Consider the following 27,005-nt stretch of genomic DNA (forward strand, 5'->3'; position numbering starts at 1 on the left):
TGGTGTTTACTCAAAATTTTGTATGAAGTGGAATAGCCTCAACGGTTACTCGTAAGTGCTGTACTGTATCCTATATAACACCAGGGATAATGTTACCTATAATAATTAAGTCTTTTTAGTTACGTCTTAGAATGTTGAAATCAATGATTTTACCGTGCAATTTGCAAACTTGTGTATTTTTAAGTAAATTAGTTAAGCGTATGATAAGTAGTAGGATCATAGGAAATGGCTCAAATCAAAGGAATTGAAACTTTTTTGTTCTAATTTGAAGGTTATTGTTGTGTTGAAGGAATGTTTAACATGAAATAAACCTATTGACTAAATAATAAACGAGTCAAGTTATAGTTAGTAATCAGAAGTTGACTAGGCCCTTTTTTGATAGATCTAGAACATGTAAAGTCAATCGCACCTTTAGGAGGAATACCACCACATAAACTTACACTAGGCTAATAATAGTTTTTTTAGTTGAACAGACACAAATCTAGGGTTAAGTTTGGTCAATGTGATGCCTTTACTTAACACTTGGTAGACTTTTGTTAAAACTTTACAAAAGGAGCATACACTTAAAAATAATAACTATTTCTGGCTGTTAATTTAGCGGCTTTGACCAAGAACTAAGCTTATCTCAACACACCTTTATTTGCCTTTTCATATTCGACCTAGACAATATCCAATATTTCAATCAGCAAAGCCTTTTTATCATCACTAACCAAAGACCAAAGCTACCTTAGTAAACCAATATTTATTCACAAACATGTTTGCTGTCTTTAACAAAGTTAAACCTCTGGAGTCATTCAAATTATTTAATAAAAATAACATCAACAAAAACAAACAAACATACAAACAACAAACTGTTTTTTACACAAAAGATAGCATATGTTGTTCTGGAATATCTATCCTGACACATATATCGTTTGATTTTGAGTTTGTTTCGACACAGTATTACAATAATGTGTTTTACACTTGAGCTTTTTAGGGACTTACGTCCCTACAAGCCACTAGTTATCTATTAAATTACTATGCTTGGTTCATAGCTAACTGTGACCACCTTCATCTGCCTATATAATTGCATTGCAATATGATGGTAGAGGTAGAGTAAGCCTGAATAATAAGTTTAATAAGTTTAAGGTAACTATTTTCCCCGTTTCGAAAGGTTTATGTAGTTAGGAAACTGCTTTCGCCTAAATCCATTGAAAATAACCATATAAATATCGTGTTCTTTATAAGCCTATGAATGGACGCATTTAATGCTTTGATTGTTACATCATATAAACAACCAACCAACCGTAGATTATGGTCAGATATTAAAAGAAGAACTTTCTTCTTTAGGTGTATTGTATAAGTTCATAGAGAGTTTACATTTTACATGAAATCGATAGATTTCTGGGTATAATATTTTCAAAATAAAATCTTGTATTACTTTTCTTAAATTGATCAAGTAAGATATTCAAATATTATTAGGTAACTTAAATTCATCAAACATATTTGTTGTAGGCTATTCATATCTTAATGCTAATTGTAATATTATTATTGTTTGGTTGATACAGGAAGTGTAGTAGTGTGTGGAGTGGAGTAGATTGCCAGTGATGCTGGTTGAGTGATGAGATGAGTTTAACCGCTGGTATGTCGCCAGGTGCTGCGTTGATGCCAAGCAAGGCACCTTTGACTCTGACACTGACAGCGACTGGCATAGCATGAGCTCGCCACCGGACGTTGACTGCCGCAAGTTCAGTGTCATCTCCTCAGAGGATTGGTCACAAGAATGGCGCAAGTTCAAGAAAAGCTTGTAAGTATTCATTTATTATTTACCTAAATTAAATTAATAGAACATGGATAAAAACTCTACACCATTTTATGAACATCTATCCACACGAATATCGTGATTTAAATTTTAGCCAGAAAATTATATTGTACTGAACAAACTTAAAATGTTAGCGTAGACTGCTAGACATTTTCAAAAGTTAAACTTTCAATTTCTATATACCCTCCAAGCAGCAAATCTGCATAGTGTTTTGATTTCAATTTGCTTAATTTAATTTGCATTTAAATCTATTTCAATATCATTAGGTTTAACGAGTACCTAGGTTTGCTGCTACGTGGAGGGTAATAAAGTGTGTTTTTAGTAAAATATTAATAGTAGTTAGTATTAATAGTAGTTAGTAGTAGTTTTTAGTACTGTACAAACTGAATCAGTTTTGTAGACACATTTTATCAATTTTACCAACAAAAGTATTTCCACTTTTAGTCTAATTGTCCCAAAATCCTACAATAATAACGGTACCAATCCATTTGGCTGAGAATAAATTTTCTTTACTTTCAATTTTATTTTTATTTCATGAATTTAAAAAAATCTATTCAAAAATGTAAATGTGAATTTTATATAAAACTAGCTGGCCCGACAGACGTCGTCCTGTCCTTATGTGGTGTTATGTCAAATGCTTGTTCATTTTCAAGATCCTGGTTGAAGTTCGTTCGCTACGCTCACTCACCTTTCGGTTGGAGCTCGTTCACTGCGCTCACTTGCCTTCAGGTTAGCTCGTTCGCTACGCTAACTCGCCTCCAGGTTGAAGTTCGTTCGCTACGCTCACTCACCTTTTGGTTGCAAATTACCTGTTGTCATAAACTACAAAAAAAATAATCGTGCTGCACCCTGTTGGTTAACTTATTAACTTTTTAATGCTATTGAACATCATCGAATCAAATTGCTTAGTTGAACGAGCTGTTAAGATTCTTTAATTGTATTTAAATATGAGTACTCATAAGGTTGACATGGGAAACTCCAGAGCCACTGGGGCGGAGCCCTTTTGACGGATTTGCACCAAACTTCACTCAAACCATCATTGAATAATGCTTAATAATGCCTGAAAGTTTCATTACAATCTGTCGAGCGGTTTCGGAGTCCATAAAGGACAAACAAACATACACACAAACAAACATACATTTGATTATACAGTATATATATAGAAGACTAGCTGGCCCGACAGACGTCGTCCTGTCCTAATGTGGTTTTATGTCAAATGCTCGTTCATTTTCAAGATGAACTCTTTCGCATGGCTCAATCACGTCCTGGTTGATGTTCGTTCGCTACGCTCACTCACCTTTAGGTTGGAGCTTGTTCTCTGCGCTCACTTGCCTTCAGGTTAGCTCGTTCGCTACGCTAACTCACCTCCACGTTGAAGTTCGTTCGCTACGCTCACTCACCTTTTGGTTGCAAATTAGCTGTTGTCATAAATTCAATAAAATAACAGTGCTGCAACCTGTTGGTAAACCTATTACATTTTTTAATGCTATTCAACATCACAGAATCAAATTGTTTAGTTGAACCAGCTGTTAAGATTCTTTAATTCTACAGTACCTGTATTTAAATATGAGAACTCATAAGGTTAACATGGGAAACTCCAGAGCCACTGGGGCGGAGTCCTCTTTGACGGATCTGCACCAAACTTCACACAAACCATCCTTGAATAACGCTTATTAATACCTGAAAGTTTCATTACAATCTGTCGAGCGGTTTCGGCGTCCATAAAGGACAAACAAACATACACACAAACAAACATACATTGGATTTTATTTTATACTAGCTGTGTGCCCGTTCTACGCACGGGGATCTTATAGTAGTCAGTTGAAACCTTCTTATATTAAGATTAAGAACAGCAATTAGTTTGCATATTTGCAGATATGCTGGCAAAACTATTATATATAAACCTTCCCAAATACAGTATCTGACAGTTCAAGCCAAAATAAATGCTTCGCAATTAAATGTCACCCGGATCATGTTGGTCCATATGTCCAATGATTAAACTTAAAAATGTTTTATAGATCCATGAAGCGTAGCCCTAAAGTAGGCCTATAATTGAAAGTTACTTTCCACATCGGTTAACTTAAACGTATTTAAAGTACTACCTCAACCTCACCATTTAACACTTTATTCCGGTTGACATTTTCAGTATCAAAGGTGCTCTTGTCCATTCCGTGAAACACTGAGAAATAAGGACATTAATGCGTTACCAACATACAACAAAACAACACAATACAACAATCCAACAAAGGCCACGAACTATTGATGCATAAACAATATAAAGGCGTAAACAATTATGGTTTGCCCAACAAATGTTTTACTCAAATAGGTTATCATTTTCTTAGCATACCGGGTAAGCTAAGATTTGGAATCCAGGCAGAAAAAGCAAAACTTATACAGAGTTAAGACATCACTTAAATTGAATACGGACGGCTCTAATAAATAAGGTGCAACACCAACGATATCTAATTTGTAAACTACCGGTTCTAAGGAAAAGAACCAGTACCTATGTAAGAACCTACCTAAGAATTACAGTAAATCGGACCAATTAAATACATTAATATCTAGTCCCGAGGTTATTGATCTCTTGCTTTTGGATTTTCTCGTAAAAAGTTATAGGGAAACTTATCGGTGTCAGTTTGAAAAAGAAGCAACCTTACCCAAACAACTTTTTGTTATTTAATAGATTACGCATTCTCTAAACAATGATTAGTATATCTATTAACATTAGAAGGAAATGTGACGAAAATCACACAATGTTGGGGGTTTGGTCATTTGTAATTTTATTTTTTAAGTAGGTAGGCCATGTATTCTATGGAAAAGTACCGGTATCAAGGATCGTCGTCAAAAAGGTTGTTATGAATAAATATGTAGGCTTACGTACCCAAGATATGAGCTATGGGCCTATTGGCTGTATGGTCCAGCGATTGCATCACACGGTGAGTAGAAACAGAAAGTGACACATTGGAAAAGCGAGTTTAGCACTTCCTCTGTTAAACCTCTGTTACAATCACCCACTGCAGTTGTGATTTTTTACTTTACACTTTACACAATCGCCATTGAAGCGCCGTCAATGAGTGGAAACCTTTTTTGTAAGCTATTGGCGACGATCATTTCAGTGTCACAGCCCTATACAACACTGATTCAAGGTATTCTTCTTTCTGGTTGTCAAAACTCAAGAAACATTTTATACTCAAAGAATTTCTGGTTCCGATTTGGACGATGTCTAGTTATTTAATTTCATTTGCGGTTACACTATTAGACTATATTATTGCACTTGCGATTAATTAAATCCGTTATGTAAGAAAAACGTTTTTAATCTCACTTGGTTGGGATTTGCTTTCAAAACGTGATTCGAAATAGTTGCGGTATTTGTAAACAACATTTGTAAACATGTCATTGACAGCTAGAAAAAATAATCTTGATCCGAACAGCTGTTCGTTATTTCATAGACGATTATGTGATAAAAATTGAACGAAAATTTGACAAAAATCGCACAAAACTGCATTTTTGAACGTCCGTAATTTTATTTACAAAGTAGTGAGGCTATATTTAAATCACTAAAGACACTCTCGCCAATCCAGTGAATACATTAAAATGACTTGGATCTTGATATGTACTCTGGTTTTCACGGAGAAGATTGCGTAAAATGCCATCTTGAGTGTTACAGACAAAGGGACAGACAGACAGACAGACAGACAGACAGAAATTGAGATAAGACTCGTTTCTGCTTCTTTAATGTATAAAACGTAAAAATAACCTAAAAGTATATAATTCTGAGCAATGTACAGACAAAACTCTAATTTTATTTATATAGATAGATAGATTACGTTAGCTGTATAAATATAAGAATAAGTCATGTTAAATCTTTTGATCTTTGATACAATAATTACTTTAAGGTTAATAATGTGAATTTTATACAATTAGTCGAGTAAATCCGTACGAGAACCCTAAAAAAATTGCTTTAAATTGTTTTATTGGTTATTTTGGCTTAAAATTATGTGTATTTTCCAGGAAAAAAGTCTAATAAAATCGGAGTCTCGGAAGTCCAAAATTCAAGATGGCGTCCAAGATGTTGGTCAAATGTGTCCGTTAGCACAATAACTCAAGCAAAAATTATCCGAATTCGATGAAATTTGGTACAAACATGTAAACCTACATTTATTTGAACGACTTCGCGAACCAGCATGATCGGACCATGGGAACGGGGGATTATGGGGGGTTTTACGGGGTAAAAATGGGTTTTCCCCATTTTTGACCCTAAAAACGTAAAATTTTGCAATTTATTTCGAAACCATTTTAGGGCTCAGAAAAAAATTAGTACATTGAAGCGTTGTCATGGGTCTAATACATAGTTACGGAGAAAATAAAAAAAAATTTCAAACTCCTATGTTTTTCTTACGGAGAATAAGAAAACTTGTTGTAGTTAGCCTGTATATGAATATATTTTTATCAAATTTGGAAAATGCATTTGTTTTATACTAAACTATTTAACATTTTACTAAAAACACTTTTTTACCCTCTCTGTCGCAGCAAACTGAAGTACTAGTTAAACTAGTGCTATTTAAATAGGGAATAAATGTGATATTTTTAATGTGATATTTTAGTGTAAATTCAATCAGGCAAATTGAAATTCGCTTAGGGTGCAGGTTTGCTGCGGTGGGTGTGTTTTAATTTATGACTATTTTTTTCTTGAAAAATCCAATAAAAGGTCTTAAAATAAAGATCACAAGCTAGCTAAAATTCAACATACATATGTTATTTACTTAAATAAATATCTATACATTTTTAGCCCGAAAGGATTTTTTAGATAAGAATAGGCTTGTATTAATCGGGAATCTGAGCTATCATAAAGCCACATTTCAGCCCAATCCGACCGGTAGTTAATGCGTGATTGAACTTCAAACAAACAAACTGTCACATTTATAATATTAGTAATAGTATAATATAGTCACACTTTCTTGTGGTTAGTAGTAGAGCATTATACAAATAATAATTCATAATTTTCATCAAGTTGTACACTGTTATGATCACTTTACGAACTGGCACATTGTTCTCCAAGCTGGTAAAGTCCACAAGCTGTAGTACAAGGTAACCCATACTTTGTTGCAGGAGCATTGCAAATTCTTGCAGCCAGTAGAGTAGTTGCAGTGAGCAAATCTTAAAAATCTCTGGAGCGGCACTTTGGGTCATCGAGCTGTTTTTATTGTTTATTTTTTTCCAGCAGAGCATCTCGACATTTTTTTACATTAATTGAAAAAAACTCTTCAAATGAATAATAGTTCTTTTCTTTTTTTTAGCAGTTGATTCACTAGATGTATGAAATAATTTTGGTTTATTTTACTTTTTAATTTGGTAGGAAAATTATTCAAAAATTTTGATCCCATGAAGGTTTCCTTTTTTTAGTTTTTTCATAGAAGCTAAGATTGATAAATTTATATAAATTTTATTTCTAGTTTCATATGGATGGACATTTTTCCTAATTTCGAAATTTTGTTTTAAAATTCAGGGACAAATTCATAGATATATTTCTGACTTACTACCGTGAAATGGGGCAGTTGCCTTCATAATAATTAATAATAATTTTAACCTTTACATACATTTGGTTCTCGAAATGGAAACTATAACAGAATTCGTAAGATTACAAAACAAATCTTCAATTTTAAACTAGAAAAGATGTGCAATGTTTGGCAGTATGATTGCAGCTCTGATTCATCGTTCTCCGGGCTCAGGCCAAACCGTGTGCTCGTTTCCATTTGTTATGTTGTGTTATTGATTTAATCATTATTTTACAATTGAATTTCATTGACACATCAGAAGCAACTAATATACGACTCCAACGGAAGGAAAAGCAAGATATAAAAAAAGAAACACTGTTAATTTTAAGTAACATAAAATTGATAATTTTAAAAACATATTTCGAATATTTGTCTTTTTATATATGGCTTTTTATTGTAGTCTAAATTAGGGGCTATGGCCCCTACAGGCCACTAGTTATAGTACATATTTATTGATCAGACAGTCAAAATTTGTAGTTTTGAAAATTGATCTTTTACAGTTATCGTTTGTCTAAGTATAGCATGATTCTTATAGCATTTTTAGTTTCAGAACTGCATCTAAATTTTTTGGGCGTTCCTCCATAGATTGCCAGACCATAAGACAAAATATTTTTATTTTAGAATGTCCAGGTTACATTAGTGACACTGGCCTAAAAACATATAACCCTGAAGAAAGTTTTTGTATTATGATTTGTGTATATTTAAGATTTGTGTCTAGGTTAAGCCCAAAAATTGAGTATGCTTAAGATCTCCTATTTTTACGGGGTAAAAATGGGATTTTCCCATTTTTCACTGTAAAAAGTTGCAATTTATTTCCAAACCATTTTGAAGAGATCATTAAAAAAATAATTTAGTATACAGACGCGTTGTTGTGTGCCTAACGGTTACGGAGAAAATAAAAAAGTGTACATTTAAAATGACCATGTTATTCTTATGAAGAATAAATAAAGTGTTAAAGATTGCTTGTCTATGGAAGTATTTGAGTGAAATTTGGAAATTTTGTCCATATTGAAAAAACCCCGATTTACGAGACTCCGATTTTATTAGACTTTTTGTATATTATTTCACATACCTATTGGAAATGTAAACCTTCAAAAAATCTTTTGAAGCAATTTTTTAAGGTTAAGGGGTTTTATTTCATATCTTGGCTAGACTAAATTTGATCTAAATAACTGTAAACATGGACAATAATACGATTGGAAACATATGAAGTAAAAAAAACATCTAATTAACAGCAGTATTGCCAAAATAAACCTGTAAACATTATACATGTAATTATTTTTGTAATTAACTATTTGTGTTTTATTACTAAACTACAATTGAATGAGCGGAAGCGAATCCTGTGGAGTTTAAAAACAGCTGATTAACAACAGTATTACCAAAATATACCTGTTAACTTTATACATATATTTTTTTTTTATAAACTACTTGTGAACTATTACAAAATAAAAGAATTAAATGAGCATAAAAAAAGTATTGAAACAAATTCTATTACTTGACTCAACACAGAATTCGCTTATGACAAATATGTGTGTGTTTGTATCTGTGGAAACGATGAATTGTTATCCAAGCGATGAATTGTTATCCAAGCGTACCAATTAACAATTAAGATATGGTAATTTTCAGAGTACCCATAAGAATTACATAGTTTTTTTATAACTATCCCACCACCACTTAAGATAATTTAATGATTAAAAATACTAAATTGCATATATTTTTTAAGGATTTACAACATGGGTATAGCACAGACTAGGGATAAAAAGTTTTGTTCCCTATAGTGACTAATATTGAAATAAGTTATTTACTACTAACAACTTAAGACAGAATTTTTACCTATTTTCAACCCCATACAACACGTTTACTGTTTATTATTTATCTTAAATCATGAATAGTTTATAGATAATACAGTTTCAAAGGTTTGTACCAAATTCGGTCTAAATTGGAGGTTCAGAAGAAAATTTACAGGGAAAATAGTAAGGTTTATTATTTTTTCAAATTTTTGGACGCCATATTGGAAAAACCCAATTTCCGAGACTCCGATTTTATTAGACTTTTAGTATGTAATTTAACATACTTTTTGGAAATTAAAACCATAAAAAAACCTTTTAGAGCAATTTTTTTAAGGTTAAGGGGTTTTTTCATATCTCGACTAGACTAAATTGTCCGTTTAAAAAAATATGCCAAAGATAATTTTACCAGATAAGACTGGGACGCATCACTGGCTGTGTATTTTAACCGGAATATGAATTAAAGATGAGTGTGGGATTAATTATATAATATGTTATTGTTGTAATCGATGTATATTATTGGTTTACTTTTGTAGGTTCATTTTTTTCGGGTAGGTTTCGGGTAGGTTCATTTTGAATGCTCGAAACCGGATGTAAACACGGCCGATTGTTCTCGAATTTCCGGCTAGGTCTTACCAATAGATGCCCATCATGCCCATACACAGCACAAATGTCGAAAATGCCAATCGCAGTGCTGGAACGGAGAAATTTAAAAACGGTACTTACTTTAAAAACATGCTTCTTATATAAGTAGGGACGCCATAGAGGTTCTTCGGGGTAGCGGACTTTTATCCCCCTGGAATTTTACCCCCTGGGCAAAACTGACGTCAAAAACCAGGGGGTAAAATTCCGGCCGCGAACTTTTGAGTCGCACATCAATTCGATGTGTCTTTTGCCCGAAAGACGAAAATTGAAAAGGCAGAACAAAGCGCCGTATGGCACTGTTTTGCCTTGCCTTGCCGTGCCCGATGATGTGTGCGGCACCCCCATTTGAAATAATAGAAATCTAGTCGCATAAGGCAAAACGTCGCGCCGTGCCGTGCTGTGCCGCATCAGGTGTGCGCCCGGCCTAAGAAGATGGTCCCACCAACGTTCATGATGAGTGGCCGGCCACACACAGAACCAGGCGGGTCGGGGCACGACAGGGCACGACGAGACGCCTGACTTACTGACTTACTACTAGTAAGCCCTGTCTTGTTGCTGTCACACACAGAATGAGGCAGGGCACGTCAAGTAAAAAGTTTAGCCCCCATAAACCTGAAAATTAATATAGGATTTTTTATTCCTGAGCCTTGAGCCGATTTAGCCAACTTTTAAATTTGACTTTATACTTGGGAGCAGAATAGAAAACAAAATTCAAAGTCATACCTCCAGAGGAGTGGTTTTTGAACCCTTAAGATATGAACGATGGCCCTCTCTTTCCTCAGTTATCAATGCCAAGATAAATTATTAGTTATTCAACCACTGTAGTAATATCATCACTGTATAGTCTTATCAAAGGGTGTAATCTTTGGTCGTATAAATTGTTACAGTCTTGTATGTAAATTGTATCAGTTGTAAAATAATCCTTATCAAAATTAGCCCGTAAGGGAATAAAACACAAGACCGCGCATGCGCAGAAAGTTCTGCCCTGCAGCGACTTGCCTCGGGGCATAATTTTGGAGACCTTCGCATTTTGGCGCTCTTTTCGACGTGCCCTACCTCGCCCGGTCCTGTGTATGGAGCTCCATAAGCGCCCGTGCAATTCCCGTCGCACAAGACGCCCCGGGGCAAAATGCCCTGTCGCGCCCCGCCTTGCCTGGTTCTGTGTGTGGCCGGCCACTCATCAATCATGAACGTTGGTGGGACCGTATTTAACTGCCCTTATCCACTTGCGTACCATTATGGCACTCATAATGTTCTCGCCATAAACTTCACTACTGTCGATGATTTTCAATGACTTTCACACCTTAGCACTTAAAAATCTAACTACAGCGCGCACTTCACAGTCGGTGGCAGTCTCAATTATTGGCGGGACCATTTTGAATGCTCGAATCCGGATGTAAACATGGCCGATTGTTCTCGAATTTCCGGCTAGGTCTTACCAATAGATGCCCATACACAGCGCAAATGTCGAAAATGCCAATCGCAGTGCTGGAACGGAGAAATTTAAAAACGGTACTTACTTTAAAAACATGCCTCGTACTACTAGCGGAGTACCCGTTCTTCGTACGGGGTTGGCGTATAAGTATAAAATGCTTATTGCAGTTATAAGTTACCATAGATAAAAGTTGTCTACTCCTTTTATCTATGGTTATAGAAGGCTTGAGAGAATTTTTATTTATTTACAGATATACAGAATGTATTGTAGGCTACAGATATAGTATAGTATATACAGTATAGTATTACACATCTACCATAGCCATTCATTCTGTTATACCACTGCACCTAAAAATATAAAATAGTAAATTATCAAACATTCACACAATAACACAAATTATGCATTAAATTAAAAACATAAACATTAGTGTAAACAATCCTTGGCAGTTCTCATTGTGTATCACAGCTTTTTGATGCTGCTTACTTCAAATTTGCTGTTACCTTAATTGTAAAAAATTTAATAGTGCTGCACGCTGTTGGTAAACCTTATAACTTTTGAATGCTATTGCATATCATAGAACCAACTTGTTTGGTCGAATCAGCTGACAAAATTAGGCTATTTAATTCCTTTTAAATGTGAATACCCATAAGTTTAACATGGGAAACTCCAGAGCCACTGGAGGAGTTTTGAGATAACAAAATGCCTATATGTTAATCGGGAATGTGAGCCATCATCACCCCAAATTTCAGCCTGATCCAACCAGTATTTTTCGCGTTTACTTGTCATAAACATCCAAACTTTCTCATTTATAATATTAGTAGGATTGAATATCAGGTGGCCCTACATAAAGGTGAACAAGATGGTGCCTAGGGACCCTTGATTTTCAGGGGCCCCGCACAGCCGTATTTCAGGTATTAAGAGAGGCCCGCTACTGAACTTCGCCTTGGGTCCTGCAATCTCTAGAGAGCCTCTACTTACCGGAAGTTCTGGGCAAGAAGTTTTAACCTTAATTTATTTAGTCTTTCTGCAGGTTTTTTGTGGTGGAGTGTTTATAACTGAAGATGCCAAATTTAAAATTGCTACAATTTTGAATTTGTTTTAACTGTTAAGAGTACATGACAAAATCCTCGCTATTTACATGTTATAATGTTGAGATGACATTATGGCTTTTTATTTCTTGTACTTCAAATTATGTAAGAAACTAGTTTCATTAATGGACATTATTTCCAATTTGATTATTCCAGGATATACATGGACATAACCCGTTTGCCCATCTACATCTTGGAGGAGTTGACCGGTTACCTAGGAGGCAGTGACTTGGCTGCGTGTGCTGCCGTCTGCTATCTGTGGAGGGAAGCATTCAATGACAACATTTTCTGGCGCAGACTGCCCACATAGCACCGAATATTTATTTGATATCAAATAGCTATCAAATTTTTGATATTTGAATATCAAATTGATATTCGCGAACATTCATTTGATATCAAATAAACGTTCAATTTAGGTTCAAACGTCACTCAATTTTACGTCAAATGAATATTCAATTTGAATATCTAATAAATGTAAAATTTGACATTCATAAATTTATTGGTAAAATATGATAAAGAGAATATGATTGAATTTACATTCACATTTTAAATATGATAGTGATAAATATTGATATAACATTTTTGACATTCGAATATTAAATTGATATTCGCGAACATTCATTTGATATCAAATAAATGGTCCATTTAGGTTCAACCTCGCTTAATTTGACATTAAATAAATATTAAATTGAATATAAAATAAATGTCTTATAAATTTATTGGTAAAATATGTTTATAAGAATGAGGTTGCATTTTTTCACATTTCAAATTTTATGGTGATTAAAACAATAGCAGTTCAGACCACTGTTCTTACCTTGATTTCACTTATTATTCTGAAGTTATAGGTAGTTTGTTAGAGTTCTTGGGTTACCCAAAAATGTAAATATAGATATAAGTTATATATATATATATATATTTCTTATTTGACAAAGCATTTTAAATTGACCATTCTTTCATCTCTATTATCAAAAATATCCTTAAATGTTAATTTGGTTGGATTCAAAGTGTATTTAAAAATATGCTATTTTGACAAGAGGAGTAAATTTTCAATAATCCAATTAATAAAAATATCACAAAACATATTGGTTTAAAACAAAATTGCATTCAAGGAAAACATTTTATAGAAAAAATGTTGTTTGTATGATCAAATAAGTTTAATTAAAAATTATTTAAATACAAATATAAAAAGATATGTACAATTTACAAAAAAATTAATTCTGGTCTTCTTCATCTCCCAAATGGCTTTCTTGATTTTTCTCTTGTTCCTGTAAAAGAGGTTCAACAGAGTTATTTTCTAAGACAGCTATAGATAAAATATAATATGTTAGACAAGGGGTCTCCAACCTTTTTTTCCTCGGTGAGCACTTTTTCGTCTAAAAACGCCACCGATTTAGCGACTAACGTTAACTGTTCGTTACTCTATCGAATCACAACATCATCTACTATCGATGCGATTGTAGTTGTTGTTTGTCACAGATGCTGTTAGAGGCTTATTGTGATACCGACGAAATGAGAGCATTCTATTATAAAATTAAACTGTCATAACCTAACATAATTAACCAAACTTACTGATAATGAAAAAATGGAATTAAGGTGTACTACGGACGAAATGAGAGCATTCTATTATAAAATTAAACTGTCATAAGCTAACCTAACTTGCTGATAATATAAAAAATATACAAGATAAAAATCGAATGAAGATTAGATTTAACAAGAGCTTAGGTTTGCTGCTATGGAGAAGGTAAAAAGTTTTTTTGAGCATACGTCAATAGTATAGGATAAAGTAAATAAGTTTGCCAAATTTTATCAAAATCTATCCATAAACAAGTAAACTACATCAGTTTCCATTTTTTAATAATCTAAAATATAGTTCTGTTCATAAAATAAAATTATAAATGCCTCTAATTCTAACGAAAGATGTGCAGTTAAGAAGTAATCGCATTCTAAGCAAAATCTTTGACAAAAAGTGCAATGATTTTTAGTGAGAATAGGCTATATAATTTGACACTTAAAATGTCAGCTAGTTTAAGATTTCAATTTGTAGTTCTGCCAATTAGGATCAATTTAAAATATATATATTTAAATTAATCTGCCGCTACTTGACTACTGCTAATATTCCCCTAGGCCTATTGAGAAAAATTTAGCAAGTGAGAGACATTTAATATGTTCCTATTTAAATACGTTAGCCTGCCAACTTGGAGACAGGGAATTGTACACAAATTTTGTTGAATGGGGAAAAGACAGTTAATTGCTCTTAATTATGGTATGAGCCGCGAGGTAAATAAATATCCCATGGCTGAGCCTGCATTCATTGACAACGTTCTCTTTTTACACCTCAAGGAAATCACGGTCAACAATGACGGGTGTTGCTGGGATTGCAAAAGACAATCACGGCACCGTCGAGACTGCAGTATAATATGCTCATGAGTCTTGGCGAGATCACGGGAGATGATCACGGTATAGCTGAGACCACATGACCACACGTGTATACGCAATCGTGGGAGAATATCATTGGTGTTTGCTATAAAAAATAATAATTTTCAAAAACGTATGCTGGCTTTCTGCTGGCTGGAATAAAACTGCACGAGGGCCGGATGTAGCCCGCAGGCTGTAGGTTGGACACCCCTTGGTTAGACACTTTAAAGACCTATTTTTTTACTATAACTGTACCTTATAATTAAATTTATCGATAAGGCATTGAGTTCTTGACAATAAAGAAAAAAGAGATGGATACAACCGCAAATTAACCCTCCGAGTGTCCCTAGTTTTGGCCTTAATGTTTGCCTATTTTTTGCGCATTTGCAAGGTTTTATTAAAACGGATCTGAGAAACTTAAAAACAATGTTAATTATACTGTTCTGTATACCATTTTGTTTGGAAAATCATGGGCTTCAATATTATACATAAAACATAAGGAACATTTGTTTCAAAACAAATTTTTAGGTAAAAAAAAAATAAATTTGCGCTCAATGAAATTGTATACATTATAGGCCTATAAATATTTGAAAATAGCCGCTTTGTTCTAAATTTTATGAGGATTACAAATATATAATAATATAAGGAAGTAGATTTGCAAATAAATAGGTTATGGGCAAAAAACAGATTTCAGTAGGCCTACATAGCGTTTAGCTAAGAATGCATAGCCCTACCATAGCTAGGAATCTGGCTGATAATTTACATCAATATCACTACCTACTTCTTCAGGATCATCAACCAGCCCTTCAAAATCACTTAAATCTTATTATAATGCACCACGTATATCACTACTTTTGATTTTTAACACTAAAACAATGATAAACGTAATAAAACACATCAGTCGTCGGTGCGAGGTTAACCAAGCTGTTTACAAATACGCACGTCAGCTGTCTGCTACAATTATGATCGGCTCGAGAAAAAAAGCGCTTAGAGACAGACCTCGGGAGAAAGCTTAGAATCTACCAAATAAAACGATACCTAACTCGATCCAGTTCAATCCGATTTTGTCAGTCGTAGAGCCTTCGCCGTAAACAGTGTTTGTGAGTCGAAATTTCGACACAAAACACTACACAAAGTGAGTTATGTGTCGAAATTTCGACAAATAACACTCGGAGGGTTAAGTTTTGCTCATTTGCATAGCCTGTCACTGAAAATTCACAATTGTAAAAGAAAACATCACAGTAGTTAGATGTAGGCCTACTCTGTTAATTATAATAAAATTTAAGTTCTATATTAGGTAATTAGATAAGCAATCTTTTCTTTAACCTAAATTATAAATAACACAATAAATTTACCTTGCATCAATCCTAAACTTTGCTGGGCGAAGCCAATTCTTGATTATAGTAGCAACAACATATTTTCCATTACACCACGATCCTAGTGTTCTTGCGTACCGGTACTGCCTCTGTATAATAAGAGATTAGTATTAGCACTAGAATTTGTATACTTTCATTTTCCTGATCAGCACCCAGGATAGCCTACAACTAGGTACACATATTAAATTGTTAGTGAAATCAGTTTTATATTTTGATGGTCTTTGCTTCTTTTGAGTAGCCTTGTTAAAGCTAAATCTAAATCTGAAAATTGAAATTTTTTACCTAGGTAGTGGTAAAAGTAATCCTCAGTCACTTAAACGGACAAATATTGGGGTGAGCACTGACTGAAATGAGTGCAACGGTCGGATGTAGATTGGTGTGTGTATAGGCCTATGTGTGCGTTTAAAAAAAATTCAACTAATACAGTTTTCTTTTACATAAGTTAGCACTGCCGGAATATTTATTTAGTGTAAGTTAAATCAGAGACTTCCTATATAGCCTAAGTGGGTCACAAAAAAGAGAAACTCTCTTAACTGTGTGATGAACCTTAGGCTACGTTAATACCCAATAGGTTTACCTATCATGAATTAGGTTGTGTTTTGGCGGTAGGGCCTAACTTACCTACAGTTCCCAAGAGAACCTGCGATATATTATCGGACGGTATATATATCCGATTCGATATTAATATTGCAAAACCAGATCACCAAATCTGCAAATCATAACTCAATTTGATGTTTACATAGTGAAAAAACATAGGGAACGATGTATTGAATCGGATAATTATTGATATATAATGTTATTCATCCGATAATATATCGTAGGTTCTCTGCGGAACTGTACCCGTTATGGCAAAAAAGAAATACTTTGAGAAAACCTAATTGAAATATATGTAAGTCTACCTATTATTAATGTCTGATTGTAAATAAACAAAAAAAAACTTACGCAAGATAGCTGGCCTCAGATGCAGATTGCAAAAGAAAAATTTATTCCTCCTTCCCAGCCTACAGGCTGCTAGACAGCCACTTTGTCACTCGGGAGAATTGGTAGGTCAATTATTCACTGCTACCAAATAATAACTTCCACCAAAGCTGCAGAGTTATCAACTGAAACAATGGAGAGAAAACTACTTTTAGTTAAATTCATGCATACCTTTCTCTGGCCTAAATGTCTATTAAGATTAGTTAGGCCTAATCTTTGGTTGGTAAAGGAAGCAGACAACAACTAAAATACAAAAGACTAAGAGACAATACAGGGGTAGACTTTCCTTAACTGTTGTCAAAAACAACCGAATGAAAATATCGATCGTTATATATTCATTCAGTACAAATCATAACAACAGATAACATAACGTTTGACAACAGATACGGAAGTGTACCCCAATTCAGTTTAAAATGAAAATGGATTTCAAATAGGCTACACTATTTCTTTTATAATACCGGTAATTGTAACCTGGTTGAGGTAGAATAAGTTAGGCCTAGGCTAGCCTAAATTAAGTTAACTTATTCTTGATGGTGAATTTACCTAAACTTAAGTTAGTGACTGACGTAAAATATAACCCACATAACTTAGTAATATTTCAAAATTAACAAATGGTATTCCATTTGCCTTGTAAACCAGTAAGTTAGTCCTACTTACTAGCCTATATATTGAACACTATTTTCATCCGGAAGTTGCCCTAAGCTAAATAAACTACTGGTTCAGTAAGAACTAAGCAAGTCGCCTAACTTAGTAGCTTATGCCTAGGCCTAATTTGTATGCATAAAAATACTTCCTCTAAAACTGATTGTCTATTTTGAGGTTTCAGATTTATTTATTTATACTTAAGGCATTAGGAATGATAAGTTGGCCAATTTAATTTATACAGTAACTTAGGGCTAGGTAAGGCCAAGGCCTAAAATACGTCTACTTAAAAATGTTACTGTACTAGGTATAGTGACTTTTATACTTACATGCTCCAAAGGATCAAAACGTGAAAAGATGTTCGGTGTAGGTTATGCCAATACCCAGTCACAAAAATAACAACTCCTAACAGTGACACACACTAAACAAAAGATCAAAACACTTAATTTAACTGATTTGAGGTTATGTCTTGTTCTTGATGCTCTTGTTGCTTCCATAGTTTATTTTCACTACTTGTGTAGCCTACTCAACAAGTTAGTTGTCATAGGTAAATTTTACATAAATCGTGTACTTTCCCTCAAAATGGGCAATTTGTTGGTTAATAAATAAATCAACACAGTGAGTAAACTGGCCACCACTGGTCGCGCGACGGATTTTGTAATTTGTGTTGTGTTGTAATGTTTTGTTTTGTTTGCTGAGCTGAGTTAGGTTAGAATTAAGTTGGTGCCTTTCATACGAATGGCCCAAGTCAAGCTCAAACCAGATACTTAACATATTTTTAGAGTTATATTACACTTTAAAAAAATTAAATTTACTTTTGGTTTAATTTACTAGTAAAAATAAAATGATAAGGCCAATCTTTAAGTTTGACTTTTTTATTAATAAACAATACTTTAAAAAAAGCTGTGTTTCCTATTCACTCTTCTTGAAATGTGTAGTAAGCCTACATTCAGAAAAATATCAGATGTTGCAACAACTCCCCCCCCCCCCCGCGAAAAGTCAAAATCCATCATCAATTAATTAAAAATTACAGTGTTCAGTGTTCCTTCCTATTATTAATTATTTTGAGATAATTGACCTCCGACCTCCATGTTACAAACTGTAGGCTGGGGACTAATTCTTTACTCTAAAAAAATTTAAAAGTTAAATCTAAAAAATTTCAAAACTTTAATTTGGAAATTTTCAAAGAGAAAATCAAATTTTTAACATTTAGAATATTCATTTAATATTCTAAATTTGATGTTATTTGACTTTGATATTATGAAGATACAATAAATATTCAAAGTTTGACATTGTTTGACTTTGACATTTTGAACATTAAATGAATATCAAATAAATATCAAATTTTTGATTTGACATAGTTTGATATATTGAACGTTTATTTGATATCAAATAAATATTCTGTGCTATGTGGGTGTGTTACCGAGACATTGTCAGTTACCTGGAGCAGGTGGACTCCAATGTAAAACCTCTACTGCAGCTGCCCACACATGACTGTGACACACTCGAGGTAGGCCCACAGTAACCTCTAACAAACCTAATGTTTCATTCAACTTGATGTATCTTAATATCATAGGATGTTATGATCATTTAGATTCCAGCTTATGTATCTTAACAGTACCATATATATATATATATATACCTATGTGTGTGTGTGCGTGTGTGTGTGTGTGTGTGCGTGTATGTGTGTGTGTCTGTTCGTGTGTCCATTAGCGCGATAACTCGAGCAAAAATGATCCGATTTTGATCAAATTTGGTACAAACGTTTAAACCTACGTTTATTCGAACGAGCTTGCGAACCAGCATAATCGGTCCATGGGAACAGGGGTTTATGATGGGGTGATTTTATGGGGTAAAAGTTGGGTTTTCCCATTTTTTTACCCTATTAGTTCCAAACTATGTCAGAGCATTAGCTAACATCTGATCAAGTCGAAATTTTTGTACCAAATAATTTTATCACTGCTAGTATTAGATGTAGGAGTAGTAATAAGCAAACCATTGTCTACGGTGACAGGCAGTTGAGGTTCATTTTAAATTATTACTAAACCTGTCAATCACATACGGTAACATATTCCTGCACAAACTTAATCAATGCCTTAAATTATCTTTTGTCTATGTCTTCTCTTTTTCTAAATGGAATCGCAGTTGACAGGAGCTGTGTGAGTGGCGTGTTCGTTTCATGAGACAGGCTCATGTTATACGCAACTGGTACAATGTGAGATACAAACTACAGACAATCTACACTTATGATTCTACAATCAAATACAGTGGTCATGTGCTGACTGATTCTGGGGATCACTGGCTGATCATCAGCACTCGCTCTAAAACACAGGTAATGAGTATAATACCTAGAATCCAATATCTTGTAGACCACTACTATGCTGAGGTCTAATTTCACCGAATTCATTTTTTTTTCTAAGAGTGTGTACTGTTGCATGAAACACGCAAACCAGACTACTTGTCCCATTTATACTGACCGTCAGGCAACCGGCATCTTTTGTAACACCTCGTGTAATCAACTTTTCTTTGACTTTTCAGTCTCTCCAAACATCATTTATGACAATTTTGCTAGACTTTCTATGTTTTTGTAGCAGATGATAAAGAAGTGCTTGGTATGAAATATCGCTCCTCGAAGCTAAAAAATGCGGAATTAGTTCAAATTTATGTTTTTATTCCATGTTAAAAGCCTTGATGCAATGATGAATCAAACAAATTTCATTAAAATTAAAATGTATAAAGAAGCAATGATCAGCAGCTAAATGATTCTCCATTTGGATAAAATGAGAGTAATAAGTGTGTGTTTTTTTGTAAACCCTGTATGTTTTGTGTGATCTGTCCTTTGACTGCGTCGATTGTGGCATCCTCTTGAAAAACTTGAATTTTACAGAGTAATTGGTGTCCAATAATGTCCAAAAATCTCTATTCAAAGAAAGTTCAAATCTTACCAGTAATCAGCTACAAAATTTTCTCAAACTCCAATTTTTCCGGTTTTCTTAGTCAAATTCAGGGTATTACAGGGGTCGGTTCTGGGACCTCACTGGTTTTTTCATTATTATTAATGATCCGGAACCGGAATCACGGGCGCACACAGGGGGGTGCACTTGCACCCCCTGGCTAAAAAATAAGAAATAAATTTAATACCTATAATGTTCTGTAATCAATTAGGTTCGTTAAGGAATTCATAAAAAAGTATGTTTATAATGGTCATCTAAGAAATTTTTTAAATTGATGTTTTAATCAATTTAAAATAGGTGAACAAAATAGGAAGTCCCTCAAATAAGTAGTTGACTCATAGATGTGCCATTCTTTTACTTTAACAAAACTATTCAGAAAATAAAACATAAACTTTCTTGGCTGTTACCTAGGCTTTATTACACTGTGATTTTTTTCTTTAATTGTTTGGCTTGTGGATTTGAAATCCATGGTTGACCCCAACTCAACCAACTTAACTGTGGTAATATTTTAACTGCCACTCTAGACATGTTTTTATGTAAGTCAGCAGATTCTAAACTAGACCAGCTTATTTTAACTTGGTCATTTAATCAAATTATCTTTGTTATTTAACTTAGATCCTACCATTACTTTATTTGTTTGGTACTATGATTGTGATTTGTGATTGTGGTAAGTATGCTAAAATTCTCAAAATGATGACCGTAACTACATTGTAAAATGTTTAAAGGACAATAAAAATTCTTATTCTCATTCTTAGTTAGGGGCCTACCTTGTTCCCTATGGGGAAGTTGGTTAAAAACTATTTGAATTGTTGTGCTACTTATCATATTCATTCGTAATGTTTACTCAAAAAAATTAATATAATGTGTATTGTTGGTCAGGTGTGGGATATACAGCGTATAGGCCGCGGTAGTCAACTATGGGGAGTCATTTGTAGCAGGAGTGGGAGAGCTCATGTTGAGGGCAAGTCACAACCTGTTAGAAGTATTCTCTCCAGCTGATCTGCTCGCACCTCAGAACAGTCAACTATGGGGAGTCATTTGTAGCAGGAGTGGGAGAGCTCATGTTGAGGGCAAGTCACAACCTGTTAGAAGTATTCTCTCCAGCTGATCTGCTCGCACCTCAGAACAGTCAACTATGGGGAGTCATTTGTAGCAGGAGTGGGAGAGCTCATGTTGAGGGCAAGTCACAACCTGTTAGAAGTATTCTCTCCAGCTGATCTGCTCGCACCTCAGAACAGTCAACTATGGGGAGTCATTTGTAGCAGGAGTGGGAGAGCTCATGTTGAGGGCAAGTCACAACCTGTTAGAAGTATTCTCTCCAGCTGATCTGCTCGCACCTCAGAACAGTCAACTATGGGGAGTCATTTGTAGCAGGAGTGGGAGAGCTCATGTTGAGGGCAAGTCACAACCTGTTAGAAGTATTCTCTCCAGCTGATCAGAACAGCCCCAAGTTTGAAATCAAACTGACATTCGCTTGCTTTATAAACTCTAGCGACAAGTTTCCAAAATCTGTCGAAACAACAAGCGACGTTACGAAAGTCCTTGCTAAATCCTCCAGATATGATTTCAAGAACCCGTTTGATTACTTTACAATGGGTAATATATTTGTAGGATATCAACCAATTCCTAGTAGGTTATGGGTGAAACCTCGAATCCATTTTTGGGATATCGCATCAGGAATGAAAATACACGATGATGCTGTACCAAGGGTTTGTTCATATTGCCTCGTTATGAAAGGGGACACAACAAAGCCACTGATACTTGTGTATGCTTTTAAATCATCTACTTTTAAGAGCAGAAGTATTAAGTTTTCACAGATATACCTCTACAACATCAAGATTATGAAATACACTGGTTTCCATGGCAATGTCCAAGCCAAAGTTTTGTGGTGGGGGATGTCAAATGACATTTTGGTTACTAGACAAGAAAGGTCTTTTAATTTCTTCAATACCAAATCTGGAGAATTTCTTTCAGGTATAGACATGGATTTGAAGATGAATGTCTTTGATAGTGATTTGAGGAATTCACAATTCATATTAAATGGACAAATGCTTTATGCTTCAAAGTATTACCTCAAATCAATCAACATGGAATCGCAAGAGAATATTCTTTGCATTGACTTGAATTATATAATTTACTCACTATACAATATTAGAGGAAGGTTTATGATAGTATCTTCTAAGTCTTCGAGTGAAGTATGGGAAATAGAGTCCAAAGAGATTATATTCAAACTGCCTTATCTATTTATCGCTGATTTTAAAATAAAGACTGATGCTTGCCCTATAAGACTTGTAGCTCAGTCTCAAAATGAAGTCAGTGTCATCAACTTTTGGTAATATATCAAACACACACATTTCAAAAGTATATAATATAGCTAAAATTATGGTGTTCTATGGTTCTTTTTTAATGTTGGTGAGACTGTGGCTCAATCGGTAGTGCCAAAGACTTCTGGCCCGAAGCAGGGGTGTCGTGGGTTTGGATCCTGGTGCCTGCCACTACTTTTTATCAGTACAGTTCACCTTTGTACTGTACCGGCTCACCCCTTGCTTTGCTGGATACATTCCACGTACATGCCACTATGCTCATGCATGAACGGGCAATAATGATAAGTAAAAGAAGCCACCGACCCCTTAAAAATTATAAATTTGTATCACAATCTTGCACTTAAATATAAAGCATAAATATGCAACCATGCTGAAAAAAATCTTTGTGTTTGTGGAACTAAAACAAGATTTCAAAAATTAAAATCAATCTCAGATTTTAAAAGCACGAAAAGGTTTTGTGATTGATTGCTTAAGAGCACAGTTGCTTTGGAACACATGGTAGCTGCAGTCATAAGGAAGGAAAGTAATTCTCTTGATTTTGTACAGTGATTGATGGTTAATGAAAGATTTTCTGTATATTAGATCAGCCAGTCTATTATAAAAGACCGTCCTCAGGTGAAAAAACAACTTAACTAACACATTACAACTAACAATACATAAACGCCCAGCCCAACCTAAGTTGGAATACACTACAGAGAGTAGCAGTCAATTATATGCACTGTATAGCTGTCAAGTCATGATACAACATGCAAATAATAACCAATCACAAAACACTATAGTCTATAAAAGGTGTTGGGTAAACACCTCACCTCACACAATGGAACACTAATCTCAAATTTTGCAATGACTCCATCAATGAGACTGCAACAGCACCCAGCAACAGCTGGGGGGGAGGACTTAAATATACCTTTTAAAGTATATTTTTACAAGCCATAAAGTGTATGCATGTTGGCGTAAACAATATGTAGTTCAAGTCAGTCCAGTGAGTTCAGACCAAATGTAAACTACATAGTTGACACCGGTCCGTAGCAAAAATCCTTACTCAACCATAGTTGATCTGGTCTGTGGTGAAGGATTTTTTTAACATGTCGGTAGCGAACTTGCTAAGGGTTAAAATGAAGTTTACACTTTGTAACCTAGAGTAAGAGGTGAGGGATTAAAGAACTATACTCAACATAAATTGGATCTAAATTATTATCAACAGTTATGATTAAATTGTAATGTAATTGTTATTATGTAAAAGGTGTATTTTTATTTTAATGTTTTACAATCCCAAAACACAGAACAAAACATAACAAGTTTGTTTTGCAATGAAAAGTTTTAAAATGACATTAATTAGTTAGATTTAGAATAATTGTTCTGCTTTAGCCAAAATAGTTTTGTAGTGGCAGTCAGTATTTTTAAGTTCGTCTTTTTTCGTTTAAGTTATACTAAATCGTTTGTATGAAAATATTTATGTAGATGTTGTAATATTTCATGCCATTTCATTCATTATTTAGTATTAAGTTTCTTAAAATGTTAACTTTTGTTCATACACCTTTGTTAATAATCACTCCTCAGAAAGGCTGGCCTAATATTCATTTCCCTAATTTATATAATTTCATTAATCTGTTTAATTAATCATTAATAATATTCATTCCATAGCCTATATATATTTTTTTTTACAAAGCCCACAACTTAGTTATTTATTAAATATGTAAGAGAATTGCAATACATCAAAATTTTTTATAATATCATTTCAAAATTAGTCCTTAAGGAATCAAAATTTAAGAAGCAGTGAAAGTGATCCATGTGTTCAACAATGAATTATGTGAACATTGAAATTGGAAGAGACGGAAGCCATTGGAGAAGTTGAAACTGTTAGTTAGAAGAAGGAGTCCAAATTTTATCTAAATCAAATTCATTAATATTATCAAGAAGACCAGTTTATATCAAGTTATATCACAGAGCCTCAACTCAAGAGGACTCAACTCCATCATTGTTATCTTCAAAATTAAGTATAAACTTTTCTTTTTAAACTTTTTTTAAATTCAGTGCTAATTGGACTTACCTTTTGGACAACATCAAAATTAGATTTTTTTCATTGTTGGGATTTGTAAGTTAACACCTTAATTAGGCCTATTTGGACACTATTAAATTTTTTAATTCTTAGCATTCAAGCCAGCACGACACCCTACCCTGAGATATATCACATCTAAATTATTTGAACCTTTATTATTCAAACTTATCTTTTATTTCATTTTAATTTCAACACCACACACCATTGTCAGTCCTTTCATTGTAACGTCAAGCCTTTTCTCATTGCATGTTAATTAATCATTTGTTTAAATAAAACACCTTTTGTAATTCATATATCTTTGTTAACTTATTAACTTTAAACATTTATAGAATAGGCCTAGCCTAAAATGAATATTGTAAGGTGAGTTTACAATGTACCTATTTGTATATTTTACTTACAACCATTACAATTATCGTTTATTAAATTATCAGTATCATGTTATCTTAATTAAGTTATTTTTATTTTGTAGAGTTTAAACAAAGAAAGAAGAAGTTAATGATCATTAATATCCAAGCCTTTCCTTTAATTAAATAGTTTATTAAGAAAAGACAAAACAAAAATTTTTAATATAATTTCCTGATTCCCTTAGTATCTATCTATGTTTTAAACCTAATTATAAATATTCAAAACTATATCTTTATAAATAACACCGGCATGCTGCCGGTCAATCAATTCAAATGATGGTATGTGTTTTGTAAAATTTAACATTGCTATTGTGGGACTAAAATCCAATATGGTGATGAAGACTCTTAAGTTTTAATTTATCCATCTTTCTCTTCAAATTTTTTGTTTTATTTTATTCTTTTTAAGAGGTTGCTCTTTTAACCTTGCATTTGCCCGTCCACATAGACTACAGATCTGTGCGTGGAACGTATACTTCAAAGCAAGGGGTGAGCCGGTACAGTATGAAGGTGAACTGTACTGAAAACACACACACATACAACCACATTCCTTAGTAAACAAGAGGATACAAATAAAAACAGCTGTCCAGAGACATGCTTTAGCAACAGAATTTTGTTGTGACAAATTAATAATACCATAGATAACACTTACTCCCTTAGTAGACTTCCCATCCTTATGGAACAGCTGAAGCCAATGTTACTGTTAGTTCTGTCCGGTGTACTGTAAGAGTCGTGTTTTGTTTACAATTTGTTTCTTGCTATTTCAGTAAAATTTATACAACCTCATTTAACCAAATACAACTATCTAATCATAAACAATAACTTGTCCACTAGCTATATAACCAAACTGTGAGGCACAAATCATGAGAAACTAACCCTAAAATAATATAAACAAATTGTAAACAAAACACGACATCTACAGTACACCGGACAGAACTAACAATAAAATTGGCTTCAGCTGCTCCATAAGGATGGGAAATCTACTAAGGAGTATGTTTTATCTATGATAATACTAAAGGTCGTTCAGTGGTCGAAAACTCAACCAAAAATATGTAATGTACAGACGTCTCTATTTTCACTGCATGCTGTAAATAAAACTTGTGATTGGAATTTCTTTAATTTATTTTGAATTTTCTGTTTATATTTCGTTGTTATTTTGTCACCTATGTGTAAGGTCCATAATACAATCGCTATAGCGGTATAGCTGATCCAAATCCAATTTAAAAAATCAGCTTAAGCTTACAACTTTTTAAATATCATTAAATGAACCTTTTTATGAATTTCTCTAGCCAGATGAAGGAGATCCAGAACACAGTTCCACTATGTTTTCCCTCAAATTGGGCCTGAAATGTTTACAACTAATGTATCAAATACAAAATGTAAACATTTCAGTTAAATAAACAAATATAAACAGTATATTTTATCACTAGGGTGTAAAGTGACTCTTATCGACCCGAGCTCAAGTTTTACAAAAGCGAAGCCAAGGTCGGAAAATGAGCGAGGGTGAAAGACACTTTTTGCCCATTTGATGAACCATATTTTTTG

At 33.9% G+C, this 27,005-nt stretch overlaps 2 protein-coding genes and 1 long non-coding RNA gene across 3 annotated transcripts; 2 read left to right on the forward strand and 1 right to left on the reverse strand.

The window, feature by feature from the left end:
• Positions 1 to 1,611: 1,611 nt before the first annotated feature.
• Positions 1,612 to 21,787, forward strand: LOC128982771 (uncharacterized). Its single transcript, XM_054401735.1, has 5 exons — positions 1,612 to 1,786; positions 12,468 to 12,610; positions 19,138 to 19,232; positions 19,875 to 20,054; positions 21,556 to 21,787. Exons 1-5 carry the CDS (start codon positions 1,695 to 1,697, stop codon positions 21,673 to 21,675), a joined length of 630 nt encoding a protein of 209 aa, XP_054257710.1. The 5' UTR covers positions 1,612 to 1,694; the 3' UTR covers positions 21,676 to 21,787.
• On the reverse strand, positions 13,418 to 18,431 carry LOC128982772 (uncharacterized). The gene is made up of 4 exons (XR_008489726.1): positions 18,052 to 18,431; positions 17,045 to 17,205; positions 16,082 to 16,191; positions 13,418 to 13,576 (listed from the first exon to the last, which is right to left on the reverse strand). It is a non-coding gene; the product is annotated as an uncharacterized LOC128982772 (long non-coding RNA).
• A 39-nt stretch (positions 21,788 to 21,826) lies between the features above and the next one.
• Positions 21,827 to 26,570, forward strand: LOC128982770 (uncharacterized). The gene is made up of 2 exons (XM_054401734.1): positions 21,827 to 22,014; positions 22,112 to 26,570. The coding sequence occupies exons 1-2, from the start codon at positions 21,956 to 21,958 to the stop codon at positions 23,010 to 23,012; spliced, it is 960 nt and encodes a 319-aa protein (XP_054257709.1). The 5' UTR covers positions 21,827 to 21,955; the 3' UTR covers positions 23,013 to 26,570.
• Positions 26,571 to 27,005: the final 435 nt, after the last annotated feature.

Source organism: Macrosteles quadrilineatus, unplaced genomic scaffold (genome assembly GCF_028750875.1).
Source record: "Macrosteles quadrilineatus isolate MER2022 unplaced genomic scaffold, UCM_ALF_1.0 Scaffold_1__1_contigs__length_201487025, whole genome shotgun sequence".
Lineage (NCBI taxonomy): Eukaryota > Metazoa > Arthropoda > Insecta > Hemiptera > Cicadellidae > Macrosteles > Macrosteles quadrilineatus.